The following is a 12456-nucleotide window of genomic DNA, read 5'->3' on the forward strand; positions in this document are numbered from 1 at the left end:
TATATTTCTGTACGCGTTTATTTTGTCCATTCATATAAAGCAATATGTCAATACAGTTATAACAACTATATAGGTACGTTCAATACCCACCGTAGTAATACCGACTATTGTATATTGAGCGTCTCTATGTACTCAATACAAACAATATATAATCAAAATCATTGTAATGCTATATGTATTTAATGCGAAAAAAGTAAACTGCATTTCGATCATACGACGACTCGGGGATTATCGAACATACGAACGCACGTATACATTGCCGCCGCATATACCGTTCACCTGCCACCTGTAGTACCCCGGTTGCTGTCAATAATGAAAAAATGAAATTTCTTTTATGCAGAATTTTTAAAATCTTTTCGTTATTATTATTATTAATAATAGGCTGTTTGTGTTATTTTATTTAATAATCGTCGTTAGAGCGAAAATAAATGTAATCGATCAAACGCAAACACAATTTTATTGTGGCTTCAAAATCGATATAAGAAACCGAAACAATAATAATGTACGTATTATAATTTATTTCAACGTAAACATCTCATGAACGCAGTTTGTTTGATCCGCATGTCTATTATGACTATTATACGACCACCACAAATGAATAAACAAATTTAATTTCACAAACCGTGTTTTGCTATCTAAATAATGACCTAACGTCTCCTAGTCGTTGTCGTCGTGTGTCCACACTAAAGTTCCGGAATAGTTTTTGTACACGAAGAGTTGGTCAATTAATGTTTGAATTAAATGGTATTTTTCGTGTACACATAATTATTTCAGTCCAAAACTAATCCTTTGGTCAACAATCTTAGGTAGGTACGTATTATGTATTCATTTAAATGCTATTTTAACACCGTTCACACCTCTTTTTTTCGATTTCTCAAAGTTCTTACCATCGCCTCTCATTGTTATCTTTTAATAAACCCAGGATGTGATGGGCATCGTATACCTCTATCCCTTTGCCCGTATAACACAATATTGTTGTTAAAATAACGTCAATATACCTATAGTATTATAACAATAAGATACTATATAAATAGTGTCTGCGGATCTGGTGGGAATTGGTGAGATGGGATTTTCAGGTCAAAACGGGTTTTTCGCCGAACCGATTTCCCTAACGAAGATTTGAAAACAACAATGGATACGCCAATCGCCATTATATTATTGTTGGAAGTCCTGCAGTGGCGTCCGGACCGGCCCGCAAAAAAAAAATAAAACGTATTATTCGAGTCAACAAATTTTAATCATCAATACGAAAACGTGCACGGCATACGCACGTATTGTTTGTATACATAATGCACCGTCTCCGGCACTCTTAACTACGAGACCCGTGCGTCTCGCGCAGGGTCGGTTTGGGGGTGTTCGGGGAGGGGGTGATTTGGGGTTTTGAAACACGTTCCGTTTACCTAGACGTGGACCTGCTCACTTTTAACAGATCTCGACCGATGTCCGATGCGACCAATGACCATCATCGCTGTTGGCCGCTGGCGACGCCACTGCCGTCCCTTCTACTCTCCGCGCCACCACATCTGCTGCTGAAAGGTCCGATCGCCATTATTATTATTATTATTATTGGCAGCATATCGGTGGTGGTACACGCTTCAGCAGTACTCCAGTGACGATCGGTTCGATCGAACAGTGCGACGATCTTCAGGTGCCTGTCCACAACCCCCGGTCAACGGTCTACGCCGACGTGAACTACATATACCTACTATATTCAGATTCTGTCTTTACTCCAGCCGGTAAGTCCTATCGTTTTTATATTTATACTCGTATACCACCGCGGTGTTTTTATTGCGAACTAAATAATAATACTGTACATGTAATACACTATACAAGACGGTGTCGCGTCGCTGATTTTCGTCGATCCGAGCCTTTTTGAATGTCATATAATATTATACATTAATTTATACAAACCATGTCTCTTATGCGGTAACATTTCCCGCAAAAACAGTCGTTCAAATCACTATATTCGCGAGGTTCAATATGATGCGTACAAGCTCAATATTACAATAATATAGCGGTTACTTTATATCATGTAAATCGTCGAGATTGCGGTGCAGTGGCCTCAGTTTGATGGACAAAAAATAAAATATATATGATCGAGATTTTTCTAACGATTGTAGATAGGTACATATTAATATTTTATATGTGTACTTTCAATCCTTTAATTTAAAATTGACGGATTTCAATAAATTACATAGATTAAAAGTGTTAAAATGATAAATAGGTTTAAGATGACGCTCTTACAATTTATATTCAAATAAATACAATTAGACTATGAGAAACAAACTAGTTAGTGCAGTTAATATTGTTGGTAATACTCTATAGTTAAAAACTCAACGATTTTCCTTGATTATATTTATTTTTATTAATTTATTATAAAATATTATTTTAGCTATTGTTAATTTTAAATTATAGATGATTTAGTTCTTAACTCTAATCGTCACTTAATCATGTAATTTTTTTTATTGTGTTTTAGTAAAAGTAGAAAAAAAATTATTTTAATATATCTCTTTATTTTTACTACAAGCCACAATAAACATTTAAATGCATTTTTTTTATAAATATTTATTTTTATTTTTTCATTGAGTATTTAAATTTAAAATTGTAATGAATATTATTCAGCCACCATACATAGTATTATATAAAATTGATATTTAACAATAATCGGTATTATCGGTAATCATACATACATACATGCATTGCGCTGCAATGATATTAACTTAAGAGGATATCAACGCACTGTTTATTATATATTTCTGAGTACAAGACGATGAGTGTTTAAAAAAAAAATAAAATTTTGAAAATTTAAAGGTTATTTAAAAATGTTGTAATTTATAGCTATTTCTAAACGATATAATTTACGTTGTATTGGGAATAATGGAAAAAACTCATCGTATTGTACTCAGAAATATCATCAAAATTTAATTTTATAATAGGTATATTTACTCTAGAACCAAAATTGAATGTGTTCTACTCAGACTGCGTAAATGCGTTTTGTCTATGTTGCGCGTGAGCTAGAGAGAGAAAACAGTGTGTGACATCCTCTTAATATCTGCGACTTTTTTTTAGCAAAAATAAATATAACATAATACGTTTAAATAACGCTTTATTTTATCTCACAGGAGTCAGTATTTAATTTTGTATTAACCGAATAATACCACACATTATACATCTTCGGGTTTAGCTGTGGTTTAGCTAATGGTTGAATATTTATTTTTGTTAGCGATAAACCGATAACATTAATCGAATATCTACATACATTTATTAAATTAAATAAATAATTAACATTGACTGCTATGTAGGTAGGGATATATTATTCAAGTCTGAACTTAGAGGACTTTTCTTACGAGTGATTTAAAAAATAATATTTGATTATAATATGAAATGAACTATTATATTTTTTTACATATTATTGTACCGTATAACATTATTAAATTGATACATTTTAATAGCCAATAATTATGATAATGTTTTTGCTTGTACTTTATCTAATTTTAATATTTAGCAATTTATCAAATGGGGTGGGTTGGTGTATTAAAAATAAAAGCTTAGGATAAAGAAACAACCGAGTTAGATAAGCCTAACGTATCTATCATTCGTATACATAGGCAATACGCATTTCAATTATTATTTATTAAACGTTTGTGACCGTTTCCGGGTAAAAAAAAAAAAGGTTTAAAGTCGGATTCCGTCGTTCCGGTTGCGGTTAAATATATCGTAAACGTCGTCTCATAAATCTTCTGGGGAATAAAAACAAATTGCCCATCACGTTATCCGGATTGCAGTATACCACGCAACGGTCGTCGATACATATTTGCGTCTATGTATATATTATATATATATATATATACATACAGGCCTATAGCCAACACCAAACGTATATGTAAATTATTTATTTGCCGCGAGCGCAATCCAACTACTAACCCTGCAGTGATGACGACCCCGAGTTGTTAATTATCTATTCCGACCAAACACAGCGGTTATTCGTATATACATTATACATATTGCATATTATATCATAATATACGAGTTGTCCTTTAGCCACTCTCGAGTGAATATGGCAACTTATCGATTCCTCCGTTCTATATCTGCTCTCGCGGATGAACTGGCAGCAGACACATTCTGCCCAGATGATACTATCAATATTGACGAAAGGTATTATAATATTTATCCAGTACTCGCAGAATAGATTAATACATATTCGAGCGCGTATTGTTATCACGCCTTTTTAATTCGCCTGTACTCATAATATTTCGAAAAGTGTCGTTGTATAATATTTACATAATATATATGTTTACTACAACTGATCCATGCTAAAGTGTCCGTAAAAAATTCGCTATCATTATATTATTATAACAATATTGGTCGAAGCATAACACGTAGTATGTTGGTTTTTATCGATTTATACACTTAGTGGCGTAGTACCACGTACAGGTTCATGAGTAATATTCAATAATCCAATTCGATTTTGCGGGGTAATTCTATATTGTCTACAATCATTACGTGACGGCGCCTGCAGCTTTCAGACGTCCGGTACAATTAGATTTAACACAGTTTTGAGCTTATAGTTTTTAAAAAAAATGTAGCTAGTAGTATAGTAATAATATAGACATATATTGTCGAATGTGGTCGAAGAATAGTTTATTAATATAACATTATATTTAAATACATTATAGCACGCGAAAATTAATATTTAACATGGTACAGATGACTGTTCAGAATTAACATTTTCAGAGGGCGTGACGATTCAAACTAAAACTTAAATGTATCAATACGGGGGAATCATTTTACTCGTTTGTCATACACACAATAATACATCGAAACCAGCACACAATATTAAGCTTTATGGGTGAGGGGTAGTAGAGATATACCTACATAAAAAATGCAATCCGATTTTTTGGAGTAAACACAATAATATAAAACACCCTGGTCGCGACCAGAGTTGTGCGGTAACAAATATATAAATTACACGAAACTGGCGTGTATAAATAGAATAGCCGTATTATTTATTGAACACAATTATTACTTTAAACAATATGAACGCGATAGGTATAAAAGTATATATTACAGAAATGGTCAAAATATATATACCTACGCGCGTTGAACACAAACCAACGACATTTTCCGAAATGCTTTTTAGTTTTATTATCGGTCGACATTTCTCTTCGTTTTTTCCATTTTTTTTATCGTCCATTCGAATTAACTTTGCACTAGATTAAATTCCTATACGTATAGCGACAGTCAATGACGCAATGGGGATTTCGGAAATATTCGTCCTCCTCGTCTACTCTCTTGCCCACACATAACCACCAGACCACACAAATGTATAATACACGAAAGACAATTTTTTGGTTTTAAATTTACATTTTATAATTAAACATTATTATTTTTCATCGCCGTTATACGAAGATACCTAGCTATATTATCTGATACGTTTTGGATTGCCATGCCTCGCACACACGACCGTCCGATTATTTAAAACATTATATAATTTGTACATCGATCGGTTTGTATTTGCGATCGTATTTTAAATACCTATAATATGCAATACATATTAGTACTAATTAATAATTATTTTTATATAGATACGTGATTTCTATAAAATGTCCGTTGTAGTTACATTGAAATAAATGAAAATACAATTCCGCCATGGCCCCGAAAACTCGATGACATACGCCTGAAAAAAATCGCAAAATTATTATAACGGACGTGTGGGAATTCCCAAATCGCTCTGCGCGTTGATTAATCACTTTGCCATCTATAGCTGTATGCATAGTCAGCTCGTTTTGAAATCGTTTTAAACCTCATATATAGTGACGGATTCGAAATAGATAGAATTGCTTTTGAATTTCGGCAAAACGCACGCGGTGTCCCGGAAGAAAAAATCGAAAATATATGCCAAAATCGAAGTCGGCGATAACCCAGCGGCGACGCGTACTTGCGCCGTTCGTCGGTGCGTATTGACATTCAAGTGGAGGACCACACACGCAGACCGCGCCGTGACCGTCGTCCCATTGGACGCACTCTCTCGCGCTCAAAGGGTTCCACCGGCCAATCGGAATTCATTATACGACGGAGAGCCCCACACGATCGCGGTTACCCCCCCAGTCGTTGTATTTTGGCGAAATCGCCGGCGATGTAAATATCAACACGTTTCGGCCGCGCTTACACCACCGCTTCAGACCTAACAGACAACACGTTTATTCATAGCATCAAATCGTTTCACCCGGTTCAATATAATAAAACACTGCAATAACTATAAATTATTTCGTTATCGAATTGAAATATCGTTCCGAAAAAGAAAATTGTGGTGAAGTCATATAAACAATTATACTTACGCGTTTTTTTTTTTACCGTTTAGTCGCAAATAAGTGACGATTGATGATATTATAATCCATACGCACACAACTGTGAATAATATAACCATTACAGAGACTACTGCGACCGTGGATTTCACGATAATTCGAACGCGTCAGAAGTCCCAACTGTCGCGCAGAGAATTTTACCGATTTATTTTTAAAACGTAAGTTTTTGTTTTACAGCTGGTAATATTGTTGTATAACAACCGCTCGCATTTCACATCGCACGAATTCGAACGACGAGAGCAATGAGTGTGCCAATGGAATTGGACGATCCCGCGACGGATGCGGTACCGCTGGACTTGACCGTGAAGAAGGAGAACGACTGCGCTGGCTCGGCGGCGGTGAAGGAACGTGACGGACCCGCTGAGCAATCGGCGGTTGACGCGCCGCCGCCGTCGAACGGCGGTAAACCGACGCCGCTGGACCTGAGCGCCGGCAGGACGTTGTCGTCTCAGGCGCCGCCGCCGCCGCCACCGCCGTCCGCGAACGTCGCTCAACGTGCCACCGTGGTGGTGCTGTCGCCGAAGGTGCAGGTCGCTCCACCGCCGCCACAGCCGCCGCCGTCTCCACCGCCGAAATCGCAGCCGCCGTGCAAGGGCTATTGGACGCCGGACTCGTCGTCGCCACTGATGCCCGAACATTTGGCACCGCTGCACGGCATATACGCCGACGCCGCCGCTTACCGGCACATGATCTCGTCCGCAACCGTTCCCGAGTACAACCCGTTCCTACCCGTGCTCCCGCCGTCCGCTCAGTTCCACCATCACAGCCATTTCCAGCAGCAGCAGCAACAACATCTGCACATCCAGCAACAGCACCAGCTCCATCTCCAGCAGCAGCTCCAGTTGCAGCTGCAGATGCAGCAACAGCAGCAACACCACCAGGAACAGCAGCAGAAGCTCCAGAAGCAAAAACTCCAGCTGCAGGCCGCGTACGGCGGTCTCCCGATAGACCCCGCGTTGTTGTTGACCGGCAGCCCGGTGTATGCGGCCACGTCGTCGCCGTCCTCGTCCGAGTCCAACCACTTCCCGTTCGGCGGATTCGACTGCGGCTTTTCCAAGCCGCCCTACGGTTTCGGGTACGTTAATCGTTCGACACATTTTTATGATAATATAATATGATATTTTATTTATATGCCCAGGCGAACAGTTATTACATATTATACTTGTATGCGCTCAGGGCTCAGCCGTTTAACACTGAAACGCGTTTTTTTTAGGACTTTATCGTCCGCCCGTAGTATTAGTTAATTTTTTTTCCGTTTTTTTTTTTTTTTGTTTTCAACGATCTCGCATTGATCGCAAATTTGAATACGTTTTCTACAGTTACCCATACTACGAAAGGATGCTAGACGGCAGAGTGATTGGTGGAGCGTGTGGGGGCATGGACATCAGCGCCAACCGGTCCGATTGTCCGTCACCCGAGTCGACGACCACGTGCACGACGACCACAGACGACCATCACCACTTCAACCACCATCACCACCAGCAGCAGCAGCAGCAGCAGCAGCGAGACCTGGACCGAGAACACCATCACCGCATCAAAGCGTGCGACATGGACGACCTGGACGTCGTGGACCCCGAGGAGGTGGCAGCCATATACAGACAGTCGGACTTCTTGTCGTTCCGGCACAGGTACATGGAGAGCTTGGGACCGCCGAGGAACTTTGAGAAAATGAGGCGGTCTAGCAACAACAACAACAACAACAACAGCAGCAGCAGCAGCAACAACAACGACGACCACCGGTTGACGTCCGGCCAGCAGCAGTACGACCAGACGTACGTCATGAAGCGGCAGAAGAACAACGAGGCGGCCAAGCGGTCGCGGGACGCCAAGCGGCAGAAGTACATCGAGAACCAAATCAGCGTCATGTACCTGACCAAGAAGGTGAGCGAGATGAAAGACATTAAGAGACGGTTGCTCAAGTCCATGTGATGCTCGTCGAATAGGTATGCTGTTACTGATATTTGTACGTATAATGTTATCAATATAAGCTAGAATACTGTATTATGCATATATTATACTTCAGTTTTCCGTATCACTTTTCAAACCATATTTTGTAATCGCTGTCAAATTATATACGACTAAGTATTCTAAACGCATTAACACTACCCTGGGTTGCAGTGTCGGGTAAAAATAAACCACGTTTACCCTGTGATTTAAGTTTATAAGGATCGTACTTTAAATACATTAATTGAATTAGCCAATAACAAATATTAAGTCAATACCACGTCATTATAGTTTTTCATTACGCAACTAGTTTTCCTCATAGTTAAACTTTGCCGTAACAACATTAATTGTTTCAAATACAATAATTGTAATATATTATTATTGAAAAATTCAATGGATATAAACTATAATTGAAATTTATTAATTTTAAATTTTTCTTGAAATCGAAATCCTTATAAATTTATATTAAACAATCGATTAATTAAAGTTTTTTAGTACCAAACACTGTTATTATAGTTTTACGAAGGTCGTACTTGTAAATAATATAGTATTATACCTTATACAGTAATGACGTGCCGGAGTGAGAATTTTTCACACGTGAAAAAACGGTTTAAGGCTGTTTTTACGGGTCCGCTTAGATAGATATTAACATCGAGTTGAATTGTTTTGTATAAATCCGTGGACGTTAAAAACTTTCGACACGCCACGGTCGCTAATAATATATGTAAAGGCTTACGTCAGTGTAAGCCGTCGATTTCTGTTTATTCTTTTTTTTAGTTCTTACGACGGAATGGCGCGGAGCCTATCTACCGCCTTTTTATAACGATAATTTACACTCGCTCAACTAAGCCTTGATTTGGTATTTTAAATTGTTCAAAAAAAAATATTTGCTTCATAAAAAAAATCGAATTAACATTAAATATTTATTTCACTCGAAAATGCTAAAGTCGACTAATAGACCCCCAGAATTGTGTGTTTATAAACAAAAATTATTTATATTAATGTATAATATTTTGATTTGTGATGACTGATTTATAACAGCCAGGGGTGTTCGTCAAAACATCAGTTTCGGTCATAATGTCTTGGAACAATAATAGGGTGCCAAGTGGTATGACACAATGTAGTAAACTGTAATATATTACATAATATTATCATACTAAAATAAACAGAATATTAAGAGTTAAGACTGATGTTTTGTCACACTATTTGGACGTATTTTATTTTTTTGCTATTTAGATTTAATAATAAATAGATTATAATATGTTTGTCCATGTACGTGTACTATAATTGTATGGTGTTTTAGATTTAATTGTGAATTTATTCTTTAATTATATTGAAACATACATTAATTTTACAATTGATATTTTTATAATATACTATATACTTATTTCATTTTATATATTTATTATAATATAATACGCGTTTTTGGACACTTTTTTTTAATTTTGTATACGATATTAATGCTGTTTTAAGATGTCAATTATTTTTATTTAATACATTTCTATTTTGTTCGTATAATGTGTTTTCTGATCCAAATGATATATATTGTATATAATAGCGTTCCTTTATAATGAAAACTATTTCGCGCCTTTTGTGTGAAAGGGTATTTTAAGACTGCACATTTTACCAATATATACGTCAAATGTAGTCAATATACGCTGCTGCAGAGTCGTTAACGTTCTAAGTTTTTGTTCAATTGTGTCTATTCGATGCGAGGTATTTAACTGTATAGTGATAAATGTGCTCTTGACGACTTGACCATTCCCGCGACTTAAATAGAGATACCTATACATAGATATAATAGCGGTGTACATTACAATAATAGTAATAATGATGGCCGTCTACGAACCTATTCTCTAACGACGCGGACACCATTATGCGTTATTAAAATTTCCGGAGCATGTATCCTGGGTAAACAATATTGTACACACTTAACGTTCAATGCTCAAAATCCCTGAATGGTCTCACACTATATATGCACTATATAGTCCTGCAGACTGTCAACCTAATCATTTTGTATTATAATAAAATTTTCGTGGGTAGACTACATTGTACAAAACAAAAAAAAAAAAAAAATTAATTCTACCGGATTTCGGGCGGAAACGGGCGTGTGTTTGCCTAAATTAGAATTTACAAATGGACTATTATTTTGTAAGCTACACCACAAACTGTGCGAAATACCTTTCCCACCCCTATCCATAATACCTACAGGCTGTAGTATAACAATATTATAATAGTCATTTTTATACGGGACTATATTCTTAATATTGGGGTGTAATGTACATTTAGCGCGCTTTAAATAGATACATTATACTTATATTATATGTACTTGTAGTATTCGGTAACGATCGCCGTTAAAAAAAAAACCTATTTAAACGATATCGCCGTCGTTAAATTATAGTATACTGAATTTTTCGGTTCTAAAATCTCGCGCACGATGATAAGTAGTTAATTATAAATAGTAAATAAATATTTATATTTATACAAAGTACACGTACAATACACTGAATGCTGCGCACCTAGTAGTAATTTACACGAACTTTCAACATAATTAAATGAGCCGATTGCAAATTCGTTAAGTTATAAACATATTAAATTAAATTACTCATTATATGTCCCTATAATATTTTATGTTATTAAAAATGTGTATGATCCGTTCCTTTTTTTTTACAAGTAATTTAGGTACTCAGGTACAACTAGTACAATAGTAGTACGTACAAGCATATTGCATACCAATCTGCGTATAATATATATTATATATTAACGAGTGCATAATTTTTCAAAAATTACAATATACACGTGGGATCGCCATATAACATTTGTTTTCGTTTTGTGGAAAAAAAAATAAATCGCAAAATTTTATTAATATGAATGTTGCATTTATGGCATTCCGGTTAGCAATAAAGAATTTTAAACGATTTTGAGTAATACTTAATAAGTATAGAGGATAACGTTATAACGGTTATCGATAATTATAACTCTGGGAATTAAATTCCCAATCTATTTTGGGACGCTAACTATAACCCTAATATATACGAATGAACTTAAAGATTATTGTTTTTGTACATAACCTATGCGGCGAAAATGTATACAATTTTATTTAATTTTTGAACTGATTACTTATGATGCAATCCAAATTTTTAACATGTACAGCATTTTTTTAAACTACCGAGTAAAAATATGCAAATGCATAAATTTTCGGCCTCTAATAAACTTATAAGTTATATAAACGATAATAAATCTCTCTTTGACTTTGAATCAACGAGTTATCTTAAATTATTCATTGCATTGCAAACTCGCATACTAATATATAACTTGGTATACTGATCATTAAATACACAGTAGTTATCTTTATAATCCTTTAATACCTAGTTAAATATAAAATACAGTCGAAATTATTTTTTATCACGTCTTATTAAAAACTAAAAAGTGAGTTTTCTGTAGTATTATATAATATCGTTTAGCTCTGTATTAAATTATTAAAATTAAGAAGTAATTTTGTATACATTTAAAAGGCATAAATTTCAAATTAAATATCTATAGCCCATATTTTGTTTATTAAAATATATATTATAGTAAATTACAATTTACTTATTTTGTCGTACATTTTTTTTAGCTGATATATATCATTATGTTTTTGTCGTATACGTTATTATTAGGTGCAATCTTACATGCATTTATATTATCAATCTTGTATTATGTAGGTACTTGTATTTCTATACGATATTTGTATTCATTTTTTTGTTGTTATAACATTGTACCTACCATGGCTTATAAACTAGAGAAATCACTATATATTATATAGCAGGGACAAATATACCTCGACACCTCGTCATTGGATAAAATAGTAAAATACTGTAATAGATGTATTAAAATTATAATTCAGTGATAAACTATTACATTGTAGTATCAAAAATAATTCTGAACTAAGACTGCCAATTAACTTATATTCCTTAGGATATTTCATAATTATCGCATTTGCTATCAGTAGTTTATTTTTCAATGAGTTATGAATAGGTAATTCGATTGGTTTTAATATGTTTAAATATCCGATTTTGTCAAAATTTGAACTTCAAATTCTAATAAAATAAAACTCTACCAACCCACAGTGAACAACTTTTACAACTTAACACACGGAATCTTGTAA

The 12456-nt window shown here is 35.2% G+C and overlaps 1 protein-coding gene across 1 annotated transcript; it reads left to right on the plus strand.

Moving 5' to 3' along the window:
- The first annotated feature begins 1457 nt into the window (after positions 1-1457).
- Positions 1458-8746, plus strand: LOC113552922 (GATA zinc finger domain-containing protein 10-like). The gene is made up of 3 exons (XM_026955956.1): positions 1458-1736; positions 6543-7440; positions 7685-8746. Exons 2-3 carry the CDS (start codon positions 6608-6610, stop codon positions 8292-8294), a joined length of 1443 nt encoding a protein of 480 aa, XP_026811757.1. The 5' UTR covers positions 1458-1736; positions 6543-6607; the 3' UTR covers positions 8295-8746.
- The last annotated feature ends 3710 nt before the right edge of the window (positions 8747-12456 follow it).

Source organism: Rhopalosiphum maidis, chromosome 2 (genome assembly GCF_003676215.2).
Source record: "Rhopalosiphum maidis isolate BTI-1 chromosome 2, ASM367621v3, whole genome shotgun sequence".
In the NCBI taxonomy this organism is placed as follows: Eukaryota; Metazoa; Arthropoda; class Insecta; order Hemiptera; family Aphididae; genus Rhopalosiphum; species Rhopalosiphum maidis.